We start from the raw sequence: 21408 nt of genomic DNA, 5'->3' as shown, positions 1-21408 counted from the left end.
GCAGCCCATCAGGATTTTACGAACTGTATGCGCACAAGGAAAAAACCCGAAAGGCGGCCTTTCCAATGGGGCACAATTCGGGGTTTTCTTTCACTTAAAACATGGTGAACAGCCAAATCTGGAAAGGCAGCCCATCAGGATTTTACGAATTGTATGCGTACAAGGAAAAAACCTGAAAGGCGGCTTTTCCAATGGGGCACAATTCAGGGTTTTCTTTCGCTTAAAACAAAGTGAACAGCCAACTCTGGAAAGGCAGCCCATCAGGATTTTACGAACTGTATGCGCACAAGGAAAAAACCCGAAAGGCGGCCTTTCTGATGGGGCACAATTCGGGGTTTTCTTTCACTTAAAACAAAGTGAACAGCCAAATCTGGAAAGGCAGCCCATCAGGATTTTACGAATTGTATGCGTACAAGGAAAAAACCTGAAAGGCGGCTTTTCCAATGGGGCACAATTCAGGGTTTTCTTTCGCTTAAAACAAAGCGAACAGCCAACTCTGGAAAGGCAGCCCATCAGGTTTTTACGAACTGTATGTGCACTAGGAAAAAACTTGAAAGGCGGCCTTTCCGATGGGGCATAATTCGGGGTTTTCTTTCGCTTAAAACAAAGTGAACAGCCAAATCTGGAAAGGCAGCCCATCAGGATTTTACGAATTGTATGCGTACAAGGAAAAAACCTGAAAGGCAGCTTTTCCAATGGGGCACAATTCAGGGTTTTCTTTCGCTTAAAACAAAGCGAACAGCCAACTCTGGAAAGGCAGCCCATCAGGATTTTACGAATTGTATGCGTACAAGGATAAAACCTGAAAGGCGGCTTTTCCAATGGGGCACAATTCAGGGTTTTCTTTCGCTTAAAACAAAGCGAACAGCCAACTCTGGAAAGGCAACCCATCAGGTTTTTACGAACTGTATGCGCACAAGGAAAATACCTGAAAGGCGGCCTTTCCGATGGGGCAAAATTCAGTGCATACAATGATCTAACGAAGACTAAAAATTTCTGAAAGGCACCATTTCCAATGGGGCACAATTCAGGATATTTTCCCGCAAACAACAAAGCAAAAATCAAGCCCTGGAAAGGCAGCCTATCATAATTTTGTAAATTGTTTTGCATATGAAGAAAATCATGAAAGGCACCCTTTCCAATGGGGCATATTTCAGGATAATTTTTGTCTTAAAGGGAAGTCTGTAACACGTTCTGGAAAGGCAGCCTATCAGGATTTTACAAATTCTTTTGCTTATGTAGAAAAACTTGAAAGGCACCCTTTCCAATGGGGCATTTTCAGGATTCTTTTCGGTTTAAAATTCAGTTAATAACTCTTTTTGGAAAGGCAGCCTATCAGGATTTAAATAATTGTGTGAGTGCTTGAAAAAACCTGAAAGGCTCCCTTTCCAATGGGGCGCAATTCAGTCGTCCCGAATCCGTGACTACACGTTGTGACAAGTCACAATCATGCCCAGCTAAGATGACGACTGTTCCTTGCACAAACAAAAAAAAATAATTATCCTGATGACTTGCAAGTAGTGGGGTGTAAAATTCTGGATATGACTGTTAACTGACTTTTAACTGTTAGTGATAATTGCAAAATAAAAACATCCAAAATTAATTTTCACTTTTAATAAACTAGACGACAAACTTATTACAGGTTCAGAACACATAAAATCTGGCAGAAAACACTCACTTTCACACTCACACTCACTCTGTGCCTTCACAAAATAAAGTCCTTAGCAACTCCGTTGTCTAAGTACGCAGATACACAGGAAAATAAATGCTGGTGGGCCAGCGGACCACCCGGGCTTATGCCGCACGTCTGGGGTTTCCAAATTCTATTAAAAACTTCAAAAATTGTTAAAACCACTTGTTGAAAACTTTATTGCGGCACTGCTTTAACACCCAGATATGAAGTTGTCCCTTCTTAACAGCTCATAACATTATACATACTTATGAGCTGCTGCACCCACACGACCTCTTGGCATAGTACTTTAACAATGACTGACAAACACAGCACATCACAAAACACTTGGAAAATTTCACTTAGCTGGGGACTTAACCCCGACATACTGCCATACTATTGGCTACAACATTAACTCGTATAATTACAATTAAATGATTCCCCGCCCCGCGGGCCTTTCCCCAGTTCTGTGACATGTGTCTGTTCTTCTCCCACACCTTCTGTCTCTTTTTAAGATATTCCCACGGTCTGGCCTAATGTCTGTCCCTCTCTTTCAATATACAATATTCACAGTCTTAAAACTACTATAAAACATATACGTAAAATTATTATTATAAAAAGAACATTTTAATGCAATAAAATCCTGAAATTCACACTTTCTTAATTAATACCCATACCAACAAACTGAAAATCAATAAAATTATAGTTGAAAGGCCTTCAGAATAAATTCCTTAAATATTAAAACTAATTACAAGAATATAACAAATAATAAAATACAAGTACGAAAACTAGGTCACAATGACCTTGAAACTGATCTTTTGCATTACTGAAAAAAAAACATAATATTTAATATTTTCAAATTTATTGTAAAAACTGGAGAAGGCAATGTCTTTAACGTTACAACATTTAATGCTTAAAACTCAAAACAAAAAACAATGGTGTAAAAAAAATTTAAGCATTTAAAAAAAGAACTTCACTGAGCATTTTAAGCATAAAACAAGTAATTAAATTTATTTCACTACTTTTTGTGAAACAGTAGTAAATTTGTTTGAACAATTGAAAAGGGACTATTTTTGATGCTTGGACTAGTGAATAAATGTCTACAACATGGACTATAGCCAGTGGAGAGGCGTGAGGTTTACATGAGGGGAAGCAACAACTCCGTTCACCCCAAAACATGTCCGCGAGGGGGGGGAGGGGTCCGGGGGCCCTCCCCCGGAAAAATATGGATTCCAAGGTACAAAAGGGTGCTATTTATGTAGTTTTCTTAACTGAACATTGACTATTCCACGGGTAGAAAAATTGACATTTTTTAAAAATTATAAATTATTTTTGAAAAATAATAATGTTTGACTTACATTATTCTGATAATAAAATACCTACTCTACATTATTTATATACTAATTGGGAGTGTAGTATCATCAATATCTGGTACAAAATATATAAACAGACAACACATGGCAAAGTAAGTACTTAAATAAAGAGAAGAACCTCATAAAAATGTACTTCTTACCTTAAATTTTATATTTCACCTCAATTCTGCGGTTTTTAGTTGCGAAGATATCGATCACATCATCATTGAAAGATGATCCACGACGTAGTTTCTGCAGCAGTTTTTTGTCAATGCTGAGTAGTGCAAGGGCAGACAATCTTTCCTGACGCTGGCTGTTCCGCAAGTAGTCTTTAATTCGCTTCAAAGCTGAGAATGATCTTTCAGCTGAAGCATTTGTAGCTGGCATTGTCAAGATAAGCTTTGACAGTTTTAGTGTTTCTGGAAATACGTCACTTAGTTCGGATGCTACCAAATACAATTGGAAATCTGACACAGTACATTTGTGCATGTCACTGTCCGTGAATAAAACGTACAACTCACTTCTTAAGCTTGGTAAATCAAAGAATTTCCCGTAGTTTTTCTTTAGAGATACGAAAGCTTCTTCAGGGAAGTTTAGTGCATGCTGAAGGAAAAGTTTGCTATCCAACAAGCTTACGAATTTTAGCTTGGGTACTTCTGAAAATCTTTGATTTACATGCACAATAATGGCATCCACAATTTGGAAAAAAAAGTCTTCTGTAAATAACTTTTTTATCCTCACCTGAGGAAAAATCTACACGAGCGCGTTTTGCTGTTGGGAGAGTATTTTCACACTCTGAGCAAACATTTCCCCACATTTGGTCAAAATCATTTCTTAAATCGTTTAGAAAGGTTTTAAAGTTTTCAATCTTCTTCATACAGAAATTTATGTCACTGATTTTAGCTTGAAGTATTTGGAAAATTGAATCAGAATGCGGGAAAATGTACGAAAATATGACAAGAAAGAAATTAAAATCGAAATCATTCAAATGTGATAAAAGACCACGGGCAGAACATAATGTTTCGGAATCCCACTTGTCAGCATTTTCTATCATAGCTCTTAGAAGATCTGCTATATTTTCCTTGTGTTCGTTCACAGTTTCTACAAGCTTACTATTGTAATTCCAGCGAGTTGGAGCAAGCGCAGGAAACCTCTTTTTCACCTCTGCATCTAGAGCCTGCATCCTCTTCGTTGATTTTCCAAAAAAACTGCCAAACGCTGTTAGAGAGATGAAAAATACCTTGCACTGTTTGATGTAACTTACAGACTGTGAAAGAACAAGATTTAACTTGTGGGCGTAACAGTGAACAAAAATAGCTTGATCACAGACTGCTTTAAGTTTTGTTTGCAGTCCACCATGCTCTCCAGCCATCACTGCAGCTCCATAATATGTCTGCGCTACTAATTTATCGACACATTTAAAGTCTTCTAAAATTTCTATGGCATGTTGGTAAAGTCCATTAGCTGTTCTATCATCACTGACATCCACGAACTTTAAAAATCTTTCCTCAACATCCCCATTTCTTGTAACATAGCGTAGTACTGAGGATAATTGAGATTTGACTGCTATGTCGGTTGTCTGATCCAAAATCAGTGCCACAAAAGGTGACTCCGATATTTCTTTTTTTTACTTTACGTATCAGTAAGTCGGACAGAGAAAACAGAATATCATTCTGGATGTCACTCGATAAACCTGTGAAAACTGTTGAGTTCTCAAGGTGAGCTTTGAGCTCATTGTCATATTCAGCCAATTCATTAAGAAATTCTATATAATTACCCTTGTTAAGTGACAAAGTAGACTCATCGTGACCACGAAAAGCCAGTTCTTGTTTAGCCAAAAACAAGTTGCTCTTATCAGATGGCTCACGATCCGTCTGTTTTTCCGCACTTTCTCATTATGCATCTCAATGCCTAGCCGATACTGACTGCTTACCGCAAATTCAATACGTGTTTTACCGAACTTTTTGAGTTCTTTCAAACACATAATGTGGCTGTGGGATAATTTGTGCCGTTTTTCTGCTTTCTGAAGATTATTTAAATCGCAAAAACCGGAAGTACTCCACACTGAATTTTCTTTTGAAAAGAGTAAGCAATGCCAACAAAAAAGTTTCATCAGTTTCTTGCAGCCACATAACCAAGTTGTATGTTCGTAAGTGCGTGGATGAAAATGCCTAGTAAATGCTTTTACTTTTGTCTCCAGAGCTAACGGAGGTATAGGTCTGCCACTGAGGATTATTTCATTTTTTTGTTCAAATGTTAAAGCACTAAATGGACTGTTTATTAGTTTTTCTATAATACATTTACAATTATTGACGCACGATTCCTCTGAGTCCAACAAAAAAGCATTACCTGAAAATCCAGGTTGAGAAACCTCACTACTCGCCATTATTCTGGCGTGGAAGCTTTCTTCACCGCAGCTTCCAGCCCGCGGTATAGCCCGCCACACTACGTATGCATATCGCAGCTCGTGTATTGAAAGAAAAGTTTACGGTTTATTTATAGACCAACACTATTCACTTTAACAAAACAAAATGTTTAAGCATATTTTAAGATACGCGATACTTATAAGTTAACGTTAAAACATACGTATAATGTTTTATCCTTTATATTTCACATGTGGTTCGTATACTGTTTTTGCACAACTGGAAGCTGCAGGCGAGGCCGCTTCCAGGCCAACGGCAACTCCCGCAAGCCCAGTTCGTAGTTCCTTTTATCCCTCCTAGATAGAAGCACCAGTCCAGCTGCGCGCGCAGATAGCAGCTGGTCGTTGTTTGTATGGGCGGACTGCTCGTACGGTTAGATTGTGACATGCATCTACACTGCCCATGACTTTTTTTGTTACTTATTACATTTTCTAGATAATATTTTTTGTTGCTTATTACATTTTCTAGATAATATAAAAATTAAATATTTTCATTGTTGTTTACTGGTTAATGGAAGGGAAGCGCCGCTTCCACAGCTTCCATGGACGCTTCGCCTCTGACTATAGCAGAAAGTCACAAATGACCTACCACCATGTGACACCATATAACAGCTTACTTGGGGCATTAGTGAGTGATTGATAATTGTAGTGTTAACTACCAAAAAGTGTAATAATGTTGTGCCAGTTGTGATGCAACATGACAAGGCAGTAGATTATGTGGAGAGATATCATTTGCATGTTGTAAAAGTTAACCTGTCGTGCAAAGACTAGCAAATAATACAGGATGTTCGTAAATTGTGGCGCAGCAATTTAATGGGTGGTTGGGAATGCCAAAACTAGCAATTTTTGTTAAGTTGTGTTTGTCTGGAGACTAAACCCTGCAAAGATACAGGCGTGAACAATAGCGTGGGAATTTTGAATTTTGCACTCATTCAGGCAGTCGTACTCCACTGGCTGAAAAGGATGTGTGGGAAGCAGGCGACAAGTTAGGCGCAGACGTTGAGAGCCAGCGCTGCGATCATGCGTCTTTTCAGCCAGTGTTTCCTTAACAAAAATAGCGTGTTTTAGTGTTCCCTTCCACTCATTAAATTTATGCATAGCAATTTTCAAACAAACTGTCCAACTAATGTATTTACCATTATATATTCAATTTTTTTGGTCCTTATTACATTAGTATGTTACATGACTATAATGCGTGTAATGAAGGAAAGTGAGTGTTTGTTGAGGGTCGGAGTGCTGACGGACAAACTAAACAGGATTGTCCTGCTAAAACACACTTGCAACAGTACACAACACACTTAAATAATTTTGGAGTTGTCGAAAGTATCCGGAAACTTCATGAATTGAGGATGGACTCCGTACACAATTTTGAAGTAAAATGAATAAAATTTTCACATAGAAATGTGATTTGAATATGTCAAAAAACTGAATAAGTTAATGTATAGAAATTAAATATGCTTCTCACTGATGGAATACAGTGATCATCTTGTATCCACGGTAATGCCTAGAAAACACACAATGTCCTTGGGACAATGCAAATGATAACTCGGGCTTATGCTGACACTTACAGACAAAACTTATAATTTAAATAATTGGAAAACAAAGGTTCAAATACCAGCAAAGCCTAGACAGAAAAGGCTAAACTTACTCCAAATTACATTTCTTGTGTTTGTTCGTGAGCCAAGGACTGACGCGACCTTAATCTGAGTGCAGACGGTTGAAACACTGCTAGTAGGTCTACATGCATCTATACCGGGAGTACAAGTGTCATGTAGTCTTGCTGACCAATCATATCACAGCTCTTATAAAGTAGCGAATTATTAAGAGATCTTATTATTTAGAACTTGCAATACTTTTCTACCAAAACAATCTTACATAACTGTGTAATAACTGCTGATTGGCTGGAAAAATAATTAGAGTTGAATGTTTGATCGAGTTGTTGATAAAGTTGTGTGTGTTTCATTAAGTTGAGTTGTGAGATGCATTAAGCTGTGTTGTGTAATTTATTAATTTAATTTTTCATTCTATTAGTTAGAGTTTTGTTAATTGAATGGTTATGATTTGATTACTTAAATAAGTAATCTGTCAAAACATTGATTTTTGTGTTTTTATGTGAAAATTTTAACTGTTTTATCAATTTTTGTAAAGTTAAAGCTACAGTAAACTCCCTATTATCCGTGGGCGGATGATCTGCGGTGCGGAGTATCCGCGCATGCTACGAACAAATACAGCACATATGTATGTAAATCTGTATTTTATTACAAGTGAGCAAATTTGAATTCTACTGATGAGTGTATTGTGTGCAGTATACAGTAAAACATTACTGAAATGTATTGTATATGTTAATTATTCAGTAAAATACTAAAATTTTAGCATAATTTAAATTTTTTTTACTGTTAAGTGTAACTTTTACTGTACATAAATTTTTAGATTTTTAAGTTGAAATTAATGTTTCCTTTGTTTCCTATTTTCGGCTCTTTTGCGGATTATTGGTGATTTTCACTACCCGCAGTGGCCACTTAATTTTGCGGATAATCGGGAGTGTACTGTATACACTAACTTAAGACTATGTTGGGGCTGTCATGTAAGTAATAAAACGGAATAAAAGTTGATGTAAAGTGGTTTGAAGATGTGCATGTAATGGTTGTGTGGTGTGCTTGCAGGTCCGAGGGGCAGCGCCGCGGGGCGCGGGGGTCCCCGAGGCGGCCGCGGAGGGGGAGGCAGCTACGCTAGAGGCAGCAGGCAGTAGTCCGTAGGAAACCACAGTTACTAAGCAATATTTTGCTCCCGCACCAAAAGTACTGTAATTGTTTGGTTGCAATACTGTCATCTGTATTTAATGGTTAATATGTATATTATATATATGCAGAAAGTGCTGACTTTCGAAAGACTGTTGAATATGTGCAGCAAGTCGATGTATCAGCATTTTTACCTCACACCCTTCTGCTTGCCTACAAGAAGAGAAGTAAGAAGACCAAGATTTTTGTGCTAGTTTTTTTGGTATAAAGAAAAATAATAATAATTCAAATGATGAAGACGCTTTTCTCGAGAACGAACTCAAAGTTAAGTTTTATAAAATGTTGGCTTAAAGGGAGGGAAGGAAAATGTGAATTCAAGAGTATTAAAATGAAATAAATATTGTATCGTGTCAGAAGGCAGTTTTCACTGGCAACAACAGAGTGATGAATCAATTAAAAAAAGTTTTTACTATAAAATACAAAAAAAGAGAACACTAGTATTAAAAACGTAACTTGGAGACCCGTACGTGTGGTTTACTTTTTGTATTCTTTGCTATGCAGGTACTGTGTTGAATCTAATTTGTTCAGTGTGTGCTGTGAGCCTACCAAATTAATTTTCTTAAATTATATACATAATCACATGTAGCATTTAATTTGTGTGCTAATATTGTTTATTTTATTGTTAATCAAGACGTGATTTTTAAAGGTTCAGTAACTCACAATCCACAATTTTGTATGGCTCAGGAGTGCAGGCAGCTGCTCGCTGCAAAATTCTTCCAATAAAACTTTGTGATCAGCAAGTTGCTGTTGTCTCTCACTGTGACCCTGTGTTGCGTCTCTCACTGTGACCCTGTGTTGCGTCTCTCACTGTGACCCTGTGTTGCATGAGCCGTCCTCACCCGGCGCTCACGTCACCGTGTGTTCACAGAACACTATTCAATACCTGGCCAACCAATTGCTACATTTCAATTTTCTTACAACTTTGTTTGATATCACAGGATGGTATGAATTATTTTCATATTAATGCTGTGCATATTTTTTTTTTTTTGCATTTATAAAGTTTGTATTAAAGGTCATGTTTCAGGTATATTTGTCACAAGAATCTGGAAAAAAAATAGTTCTTGGCACGTTGTAGATGTCTACATTTGTTTTGTGAGTACAATTTGGCTGTCTGGTTTCCTCATGCCTTGAATTACATCCTTAACTTGACATGCAATTTATTGAAAATTAAATTTTTTTACATAAATTTCTTGCTAAATTTTAAATTATCAAGTCTGTAATGTTTTTGCAAGTACCTTTGTTAGGCTGGTTTATATGGAAAATTGAGCCACGATTTTTTTACCACACCAAATCTGTTACTGTTCACATTATTTGTTCAACTTAGCTGTTAATATCGCTGGTGGGACGTGATAAAATTTTTAGTTTCGCATCTGGTATTTAACTCCAGTAAAAAGTTTTTAGTTTTATATTCCACTGAAAGCATAGCTATGCCAGGTAAATCACTTCAACAAAACCTGTAGTTGAAATATATCATACAAAGCAATTATAGGTTGTTGACTTCATTATAACTGACTATAAAACTACAAGTGTATAACTTATTTGCATCCACCGCCGACAGGTATCTTAAAAGTTTACGTTGTTTTGAATATATGGGATGTTTCATGGCAAAGTTTTTTTTAAGAAATGTTACATCCACCATTAGGAATTAATTCCATTGGTGTCAATGTTCTTAGAATATCTTCTGTTTTTACCCACCCTCATATATTCTGCTAACTTCAAAAACAATACTCTGGGTCCTTCTGGATAGATGATGTTAATAAACAGCCTAGTTACGTAAACTGAATTGTTCACCTTCGCAAGCACTTGAGTTGTTTTACTCAGTATACACAATTGAAAGTCCTGAAACTTTCCAGATTTTGATGTCAAAAACCATCAAGTTAATGTTGGATTTCCAAACATGGCTGTATCTTTGAAAACCAGTAGATCCTGCAATTTGGGCCAGTATTGTAGCTTCACTTTTCACATGAATTTAAGTCGCAACTAAACTATGTTTCGCTCATCCATTGCGTGTGTCTCACTTGAAACTGCCTTTTCACTGCACACATTTCCTTCGTGGCAAGCTCTGCATCAAGCACAAACCTTCATTATGATGACAATGTTAATGAACTGCCAAGCTACACCATCAGAATATCTGCGGGCAATGGACATGTTTTTAAAGAGATGTGTTTGAAAAGCATTGATGGCCACTGTGTTGTCACAAGTAATCACTAAGAATGCAAACACAATGACTCTTTACGTGATTATCTTTTATAAATATTGCACCATTGCTGGTTTCCCCAGAAGGCCTTGGATTTCATCTTGTAATACGAATTAAATGTTCTCGGTGACGTCTGGGTGAACAATACATTCCCAAGTGCTTTCTAATCCAGCTTGTCTGCTAGGTGGACCAGAGCACTCATCGATTGATTCTTCAGTGTAGTTATCTCTGTCCACCATTTGTAATGTCGTATTGCTCGAACCTTAAGCCTGTCTTGACACTCTGCCACTTGTTCATCTAGTAGGTACACATTTCTTAACTCTTAAGCATTAAACTTCCCATCTTAAAAATTGGATGTTTCTCTGTGAGTTCAATAAGCAGCTCATCTAAATTAGTCATTTGATATTTCAACACTTAAATGACCTAGTTTTAAGTTTTACTGATACACAATCATTTCTCTGGGATATACAGTAAAACCCTGTTACGACATTTTTCAAGGACTGGATGATTAAAACTTATTTACAGGGAAAACTTAGTAAAAGGCAAAATAGTAAAGATCAGTTTCTCCATAAAAAAATCACTCAAATGTCATACTTTGGTTATGCGCTATTTTTTCAGCTTTCTCCTTTAAAATTGTGCTGTTTGTGGGGATTCCATTAGGCCCCTATGTATCAGTTCAATTGGTTTCATTGCACATGTTGATGTAAAAAATAACACTGGGATGGAATTGGCCTTAGTTGCATGGGATCACGTAGGCTGCTGTTATCCTAGGCCCTAGGGTCTCTGTACGATGTCCCACCTGTGCGGTCAAATAGAGCCGTCTTCGACACAGCATTCTTGGTACTAGTGTTAACCTCTGCAGTTATTTTTTTGCAGCATTAGTTAATTTTGCTTTAAGATTATTACAAAATTTATAAACATTTCCTGTAAAGTCTTTGTCGTTAATACATGTATCTAAATTTACTGGGTGGTAAATTTTTTATTTATGGATTAACTGTAGGCCTGTGCAAATTTTCAAATACAATAATAAACTATTTGTATTAGATTCGACCTTGAGAACTAACACTTCGAAATGAGTATTAGTTTGCTTACGAATACTTGACATAGCATACCTCGTGAGTTTGTCATATACCTATGTAAACTGCTGAGATTGTCATTTGTGCAATATAAATACCCCTTTGAAGTTTGATAGGACTTCATAAACAAAAACATGAACAATAAGCAATGTATTAAACATGCTACAAGCATTCAAAGTTTATTTTTTTTCGCTACCGTTTTGCTAAACAGTAACAGAAAAAATTGTGTAAACAATTCAAAACATGGTGTATTTGTCATTTCAAACATGAAAACAAAATATTATTTGTAATTTTTGTCATCACACGCACCAAACTGGGAAAAATGTTAACAACCATGGACTACAACACCACACACAAAAAGACACTTCACTCAAATGGGCATTAAAAGAAATAGTTTCAACAATTTATTAATTGATAGTCAAAATCAATCTTAACACAAAGTGATACAGGAGCAGCTTACTAGCTGTATTAATCTATGAAAAAATGGACATTGCGACTCAAAAATATATGAAAAAAGTAAATAATGATTTAAGATTCCAAATGAAATAAGAAAAAATGTGTTCATAATATTGTTGAATTAAAATACAATTTACCGGGCTGCTGTTAACAAAAACTCGTGTTTAAATATGTAAATATGAGCTCATTCAATAACTAATTTGGAAACTCAGTATTTTGCGGGTCACGAAAATTTTCTGGATTAATACCAATTTAGAGTAGCAAGTTGTGGAAAATACAGCGAATAGGAACTGAAATTAAAGGTTGGTTGGATGGTTAGGTTATGTTAGGTTGCGGCATAATAAAAAATTTTAGCTTTGAGAATAATTTTACATTACCAAGAAATTGTTTTAACTGTGGTCATGATTATTTTTGAGATCAAAATATAGTAAAAAAAGGGGGTTGTCTGTAAAGTCTGTTTATGGACGATAATTTTACGTGACGTCATAAGAAATCATTGATGAAAAATTGCATATTTTTTAACTTTCAAATATTATTTACAGTTTTAGCAAATTTGTTTGATTATAATCACGAAATATTAGTTAAAAAGCCCGCGTTAACCTGTTTGATATTATAGAAGATTTTTTTGCACAGTGGTTGGCCGGTTATTTCACGCTCGGCTCAGGCGGAACGTGACAATGAGTCATGCTTTTTTGTGCGTGGAACTGACTTAACTTGACCAACCTTTCACTTTAATATAAAAACTATTTTCTTGTGATTCTAATTCTCATTCTTACTATTTAAATTTGATATTAGTATTTGATTCTAATTGAAAAACTGATATTCGCACAAACCTAATTAACTGTGAATAATATGTTTACAGTAATGGGACGTTCAAAAAAATTACAAATATAATGTATACCGAACGCAGTTATTTTTGTATAGCAGTTAAAGCACCATAAACATCTTGGTCAAGAGAACTGAAATCAATGTCATGTTAGATTATAAACAAAATATATTGTACATTTCTGAGGAAGCACACGCTACAAATTATCGCCTTTAAAATAAACTTTATTGCAATAACATCATCACTCAAAAACATTTTTTCCCCCCTCCAATCTTGTGTACTTTTTCCCACGACAATGTTTGTTTATACCCAAGGCACAAGTTTTTCATAATCTGAGCTGTTTTAATTATTTCGGGTTTTTACAGTTCTTTTTAATGGTAAATATTGTTATAGTGTCAGTATAAACTTTAATACATTATTTTATTCCTTGAATGAAAAACGTTATATGCGGTAAGCATCTATAAATTCGGTCACCTTGCATAGGAAAAATTAACGTAGGGATGTATGGACGCAATCTAGGGAATAATTATTTAAACGTTATAAACAGGATAATGTGTTATGTGGAAACATCTTAAGTGAGTTTTACTGTATTCTGTTATGCTCATCATTTTTAAAATCAGCCACTATATAGAGTCTTCTCTGAATTTCCCTGACTTCTTTAAGACAACTGTGCAAGAATTTATTTCTCTTTGGCTGGTTGATTGGATAGTTCAACATGATGGTCAGAAATATTATATTATGATGTAATGTTTAAGACTATTAAATGGGAAGTAAGCTCAGGATTTTTTATTTTATTCTTTTATAGCCACTTACTACTCTATTTTAACATATACTCTTTTTCCCATGCTTTTATTATTACCATAAATGTTACAGAAACAAAAAAATGAAAGTCTTGAAAAGGGATGAAATAACAGAATAAAATTAAAAAGAATTGTGTGTCAACCTAGTCAATAAACTTACAAATTAACTATTAACTCATGATGTCTTTAGACAAATAAAATAATACACAATTTCCTTGGGGTGTAAGGGGTTTTGAAGTTTCATACGGCAGGTGGCGTCTGTCGGTTACCTTGTGTATCACCAGGAGAGACTACGTCAGTGTTTTTCAATCTGTGGGTCGCGACCCCGAGGGGGGTCGCGAAGCCTTACTCAGGGGGTCGCCGGCTGAAAGAAAAATCAAGGTTCTAACAGCGTTTTGAGGGTCTTAACAACACTTTGTGGAGACTAGGGAAACTTGTATTACCTGAATCATAGTATTTTGCTGCTGACTAAGAGCTTTCAACTTTCGTTCAAAGAAATCCAACGGCTTATCAGCTTCTTTTTTATGCTTGGTTGTGAGATGCTGCATAAGCCTTGACGGTTTCATACTCTCACGTGATAAAACATCGCCGCAAATTACACATTGAGGTTTATTATTTATGACTGTGAACCCGTATTTCAAATAACTGTCATCGTAATGTCTATTTTTTTTGGGTTTGTTTCACCACCACCGCTATTGACACTCGTACCAGATGTTGAAGGCTGCGATCTTTTGAGAAACTTATCCATTTTACAAACACGCCGAGCAAGTGAAAAACAAAAGAATGACGTCCGTACTCATTGGTGACTACGCTTAACTGGGTGAGATGAGAGTTGAAACAAAAGAACATTGTGGGCGGCGGCGGGAGGCGCGCGCGGGTTGCTTCCTGTCGCCGCAACGACAATGCGGCGTGGCAACGTGGCCGTCGCCGACACAGTTTGGCCCGCGCGAGTTGGCGTCCAAGTTAAGTCGCACATAGCCTTACCAACTTAACTCGTACTTACTTTCAAAACTCTCGCGGCTTCCTGCAGAGTGTAGATCCGAATAATAGATAATTGTACCAAAATAGAAAATACCATTAACGTAGTCTTTTAATTAAATAATTTCTTTGTCTTTCTGTGACACAATGGGGTCGCCGGAATTTTTCAACTTGTAAAGGGGGTCGCAAAATCAAAAAGATTGAAAAAAACTGGACTACGTAACAGGGCAGTGATGTGACCTGTATGAGTGTGCCCCCCTTTCAACCACAAGACCTGGCCCAGTCTGTGTGTCAGGTACACTACTTACATTACTTACTGTTAATTATCTTAATGCTTCCCACACACAATAGTTTCAACTTGTTAACTTAACAGTTTCAAAAGCTTATTGTTACTGACATGGAATTCGTAAACTTTGCAGTTCAGGTCAGCTCGTAGTGTGGACTAAGTTGTGTTCGTTGTTAGTAAGAAGCTTAAATCCGTAAACTAATAAATTAACTATTTAAATTAAACAGGCTACTCCTCGAGGTAGGCCCTGAGCGGCAGAAACAGCAGATCAGTGAACACGAAGTGAAGGCCTTGGGGTGTGGCGAGCAGGGGACGGGAGGTCGAGGTGTCGTGGCCGCAGGAAGCTGCCGAACACTAAACTAGATTGTCCGTTAGGTCAATTTCAAAAGTATGCAGAAGGCAAAAAAAAATAATGATTCAATAAAACTATTAAAATTATAAGATCAGCCCTTTCATGATATTCTGTAGATAGTACGTTTCTAAAATTATATAATTATGTAAAATGAATTTTGGAACAGGGCACATTCTGAATTCCCAAGTGTGCAGCACTGCTCTATCTTTATTGTTTAAGTGCTGAAATGGAAACATACACAAGGGCCATTACATAAAAATAGCAACTGACTATACTAAATATTAAAATTAAATGAAAAATCACAGGGATATGGCACTGGCTTTGCACCACAAGTTAAGCAAACACAAACATGCGCACATGCGCACATCAACAGAAAACTTAACATCTGCACAGCTTGAGGTGATCGACGATAAGTAGCATAAAAGCAAGAACTTGAAGAGTAGTATACAAATGGGTCTGCGGGAAAACGGGTACTGGGTGAGGAGCGAGGAGCTGACCGCCATCTTGGATTTGAGATATTGCGGCCATATTGGATGACCTTGACCTTGAACATAGGCCTTGAATTGAAAAGTTAGCCAAATTTTTCATTTTTATTTAAAACATCCCGTCAAAAAACTCAAAAAATTCCACATTTCAAAAATTAGGATTTCGAAAAACCTCATAAGTCATTTTGCCTTAGAAAGAACACAATGTTCTAAAAGAGGCTTAAGCATCCATGTCTAAAGCCTCCTATAAGCCTCTGAAGTCATCTAGGATTATGACCGCCATCTTGGATTATGTCACTGTGTTGCAATTTCTGTTACGGCCGCCATCTTGAAAATCCGTAATTTTTGTGTCGGATAAACGGGGAAAATTTTAAAATTTATAAAAAAAATTAAATAATCGAATTTAATAAAAATTAAATAAAAAATTTAAATGTACACATACGCCATGGAGCTCGGAGTCCTCGGTTCGAACCCGGTGAGGGCAAAAAAATAAAAATGACGACCGATCCTTCCTCCACGGTAGCCGCTGGCAGACTGACCTCCCACCACTTATGCCAAAGTATATGTATCGTCAATTAGTATGACATTATGACCGTCATCTTGAAAATCTATATTTATTTCTTGATTTTCATGAAAAAAGTTTTAAAATTTATAAAAAATAGTCAAAATTTGATTTAAAATATTTAAAAAAAAAGATGCATGTTTCGTTACGGCCGCCATCTTGAAAATCTGTAATTTCAATGCTAGAAATTCCAAAAAAATTCCAAAAAATTTTTTAAAAATTGCCTACTTCAAATGTTAAGTTATTTAAACGTTTTCAGTCTTCGGTTCGATTTCCGGCGTGAGTAAACCAGTAATTTATTAGTGTATTTAAAAAATTCTCAATAAAAAGTAATATAAATATCTTACATCACCCCGACATTTTGAATTAAGTCATCACTGTATAAATTATCGTTACGGACGCCATCTTGAAAATCTTTATTTATTATCCGATTTTAATGAAAAAAAGTTCAAAATTCATCAAAAAATTAACTTATTAGAATATTGATTGATTAGATCGATTCCCATCCTTGGTTCGAAACCGGTAAGAACAAAAAATAAAAAAACGACAGATCTTTCTTCCACGGATGCCACATAGACTGATATATTCCGACCTTGCGGCTCCCAAAATGCGGCCTTGAAGGGTAGTGTGGGAGTAACTTCCAGTTCAGTTTAAAAATCATTCCAGAGCTTTTAATAATATAGAACTGTTAGGGATCACTCCCTGTAGTTGATTGGGAGGGCATTAGAGCTTTAGAGACGACCAGTGGCTGGGGTCCCAAATCAGCAAGTCAGCCCCTCAGCCCCTCTACCACACTCAGCTAACCAGACAGTTGGCTGTGTCCTGAGCCCTAGGACTTAATCAGCACTGCTGGCGCCTTCCCCGATCTCCCACATCATGCTGGGACCCCTCAAAACACCCAGTGAACCCGTGGTCTGGTGGAGGCCTATCCAACCTCTGTTAGCTGTCCAGGCTAGTACTGGAGCTGTGTCGTCGCTCAGAACGTTGACTCCGCATCGGGCTAGGGAACCCTTGGAGCCTGCTCCAAGCGATCGGAGCACCACTACCAAGTACGAGTCCTACCCAATCAGAATCCAGGGCCTTGTAGGCATAGGCGTGCCCAGACATTAATATTAGGGAGGGGGGGGCTGATAAATTTTAAAATCAGAAGCTGAATTTAGAATGTTAAATAGCCTAAATACATTCACACATTGACTTGTTTATATTTTTGTGCAGTATAAACGAGATATGTTTACTAGTTAATATTTATATCCGTATAATTTTAACAATCTTGAAAAATGTTTTTTTTTTCTTTCCATAAAAAATGTTTAAAGGGTACTTACAAATTTTTCCCCCTCGAATTTTCCAATATGTTGGTCCAGATCTACCTTGAAATGAACTTCTTTTTAGTGAATGCAAACGCAGCAATTCAGACAACAGAACTTTAACAAACCTCTTAACATATTTTTTTTTGCTTTGAAATACATACATCGTAAAAAAAAATTAAATCAAAATTCTAGATGAAATGCTCTTAAATTTGAAAATTACAGATCTTTCTTCTATTGTTTTTTCATGTGAGTAATAAGTCATATGTCAACTGTGCAGAAGACATATTAAATATTCATGTTAAGTATTCCAGTTTGTCAAACTAATTTAAAATGCAACATATTGCACTGAGCCCCATTACCCAACCATGAGGGTCAATGGGGCTCACAGTATGAACAAATGTAGAGAGTGAAACATGCATTACATTTAAGTTTTACAAAATAACAAGTTGCATAAAATAATTTACTATTTTTGTTTAGATACTTTATTTTCTTCCTTTTTTAGATTTTTCATGAGAATTGAAACACTGCACACCAATCCAAGGTTGCGAATCATTTCTTGCAAAAATCACACATGTAATTTGCTGGAGAGTCAAAACCACTGCATTCAGAGTGTGCCCAAGCACCACACATCGTACACCTATACCACAGTTCTTGGTTCTGTCCAAACTCCCCACAAACAGCACAGGTATTATCGTCGTTGCTCACATTCAGTGTTTCTTCGTCTTCATCATCACAAAGTTCTTCTTCATTGTAGTCTTCCTCTTCTGTTGATGACTCTTCAAATATCAGACTTTTTTCCACACACCCTTCTTTCTATTTTTATTTTTATTAGCTTTGCAGCAGGATGTTTAACAATAGGCATATTTTGTCTTTTCTTCTGTTCTTTTTCTTTATAGGCATACTTTTAACGGTGTTACCGTAAGCACTTCGGAATTTTTTTTCTTTATAGCTATTTTGGATTTCTTTTTTGATGGGCCAGGAATTGGAGAAATCTCTTCAATTGGAAATACGATTGTCATCTGAGAGGAAGTATTTTCATTTTCTACTTTTTCTTTTTCTCTGTTACCATCAGGCTGGGTATTTTCGTCTTCATTAGGCCTAGATGTTCCGTGTGTTGATTCAAAGTCTTGATTTTGATGACAGGCTGCAGCAAAATCCTCATCTGAGAAAACATAAGGGTTAAATGGGAAGATGCCAGTTACCTCAAACCCTTAGTTGCTTTCTCAATCGTAGCAACACGACTATGGGCCTTATTAAACAACATATCCAATTCATATGGTGTTATCTTCTCATGAATATGTGACTTCATGTAAAGACCACATTCTCGATGGAATGCTGTTCTCAAAGGTCCATAAAACGTTACATCTAATGGTTGGATTTTGTGAGAGGTATGTAGAGGTATAGAGACCATATGTATGCCATTGCTTCTGCAGAACTGGTAAGCAGCCAGTGATATGTGGCTACAGTGATTATCGAGTACCAATACCACGGGATTTTCTACACTACAACTTGTGAATTTTTTAAAATGTTCTAACCATATTACGAACACCTCTTCAGTCATCCAGCCTGAGTTTGAACCAACATAAATAGCACCTAGAGGGCCATCTTTTTGGAGAAGGGGAGTCATTCTCTATCTAGGAAAAATGAATATCGGTGGAATATATATTCCTGATGCACTGAAACAACACCCAACTGTGACATCCTTGCCCCTTTCCCAGCTTGTGGCTGCTCCAACCTGTTTTTGGCCTCTTTCTGCAAACACATTACTTGGATGGTGCACGGTGGAGATACCAGTTTCATCGAAATTTAATAACCTATTTGGTTCAATCATGAATTTAGTTACAATATTTTCCAGATTTTCATAAAAGCGACCAACCTCCTCCTTGTTGAAGGCAGTAATTCTATTTATACTGGTTGCTTCTGGTTTTCGAAGACTGAGTCTGCGGTTTCTTTTCAAAAAAATTATACAACCAGTCCTTACCTGTCAAACGACTGTTTACATTAAAATTATGTGCAATTTCATTCTTTTCAGCAAATTCAAATGCTATGCGGCGTACCTTTAAAGGCGTTAGCCCGTAAAAGACCTTTGATAAAAGCAAAATGTGGTCTGCAATTTTCTTCTCTTGTTCTTCCGAAAATACTGCTTTCGGCCCTAGAGAAACTTCTGTGTTGTTACCTGATTTGATGCGTTTTCTCGGAGTAGTGTAGGGAATCCCATAAGCTCTGTTGATTACTCTTCAAATATCAGACTTTTTTCCACACAACCTTTTTTCTATTTTTATTTTTTATTAGCTTTGCAGCAGGATGTTTAACAATACCCTTCTCCCTCCAGCAACTGCAGTCATGACAGCCTGTAGTGTTTCTGCGGACCAGGCAGCTTTTATTTGTTTTCCTTTTAAAAATACGTGGCATCTGAAATAAAAGATTCCCTTGTATTGTTTGTAAAATTTTGTAGACAAAGGATTAAACGTAGGCATTTTAGATAAACACACAGAAGCTATCAGTACCAGCAGCGAAAACTTCATATTTTATGCAAATAAAATAAACCAAATAAGCTTATTAATCTGAAGTCTACTTCACGAAAAATGAAAATTTGCTATTTTGAGTGTTTTCACAAGAGACACTTCTTAAAATTTTTTATCACAGTAAACATTTACAAGTTGCACTTTGTTAGTATATAATTAGGTATTTTTCCACAAACAACGTCTGTAAGCAGTTTTATCTCATATACAAATTATGTACCTATGAAATGTGAATTATATATATTTAAATATTTGTAAAACTTAGCATAAAATAATTTTCTTATAATTAGATAAGTTGAAAAGGTTTCGTATTTAATTTCATGTGGGGAAATGGGGCTCACTTGAGGGGTAATGAGAACCACAACTGAGCCCATAACCCCTCGACGCCATGTCATGTTTAACCTAGACAACAATAGTTACCTGCTAACAAAGGCGGTTTTTCTTTCACACGTGCATGTTCTTAAAAGAAAATAGATAGTAACCAAATAAAAACTGAAACATTTCGCTCAGTAAAATGAGACTTACCTTCAAAGAGAAGAAGGACTTAAACTAGAAGAAATATGCGCGATTTACAAAATTCATCACAGACAGGCGCGAATGTACAGCTTGACAGCCATATTTCCACTATAGAATAAACACTACAGTCGCTATGTGGCAGCACTAAACGGAGCGGAAAATTGTCAGTAGTTTCTCTTACAAAGACGTGGGCCCAATTACCCACTGGGCCTCATTCCCCCACTCTCCCCTACATGTTTTTTAAACCACAATAGCTTGAATTTTCAACTTGGTGGCCGGGGTGATACATTTAATTGTTTCTTTTTGTGTAGGAGCCTATACTGATATGGATGAGATCACCTCCATACCTGAATTAATGCATAATTTTTCGACTTGTAATTTTTACATTCGTGGTATTTGAGTGATTTTTATGTTAGATTGAATTCAAAGGGCGGTGGGGGTAACTGCAATATGCTAATGTGCGGATTAATTTGATGGTGTTGTGGGTTGGTTTGATAATTTATCACTATGAATTATGGATTTAATGTGGGTTTGTAGGTATGAAGTTATTTACACAAGATGTTTCGTGAGCAACTAATGTTTACGCTCAAGTCCCATGCTTAGTTTCACACATGTATGTGTATGTTCTGAATCCAAAAAAGATTTAGATTTCAATTTTTCTAACTATTTCCTTCATAACTATAACATTTACCATGTCAAGTATTGTCATGTAGAAGTTTAACTGTGTGTGTAGATAATGGCTGTGTGCTGAGGGGCTCTTGGGTCCACGATGCCGTGAATTGCTTAAGAATGTTGTGGATAGCT

The 21408-nt window shown here is 36.5% G+C and overlaps 1 protein-coding gene across 1 annotated transcript in view; it reads left to right on the top strand.

The window, feature by feature from the left end:
* Nucleotides 1-8981, top strand: part of LOC134535771 (caprin homolog) — a 190213-nt gene extending 181232 nt beyond the window's left edge. Inside the window, exon 11 of the mRNA XM_063375016.1 lies at nt 8107-8981. Within this exon, the coding sequence (XP_063231086.1) occupies nt 8107-8192 (86 nt within the window). The 3' untranslated portion in view covers nt 8193-8981. The remainder of the gene's footprint in view (nt 1-8106) is intronic.
* The last annotated feature ends 12427 nt before the right edge of the window (nt 8982-21408 follow it).

Source organism: Bacillus rossius, chromosome 10, assembly GCF_032445375.1.
Source record: "Bacillus rossius redtenbacheri isolate Brsri chromosome 10, Brsri_v3, whole genome shotgun sequence".
Taxonomy (NCBI): Eukaryota; Metazoa; Arthropoda; class Insecta; order Phasmatodea; family Bacillidae; genus Bacillus; species Bacillus rossius.
Note: the sequence above shows the minus strand (reverse complement) of the source record. Positions and strands in the feature narration are given on the sequence as shown.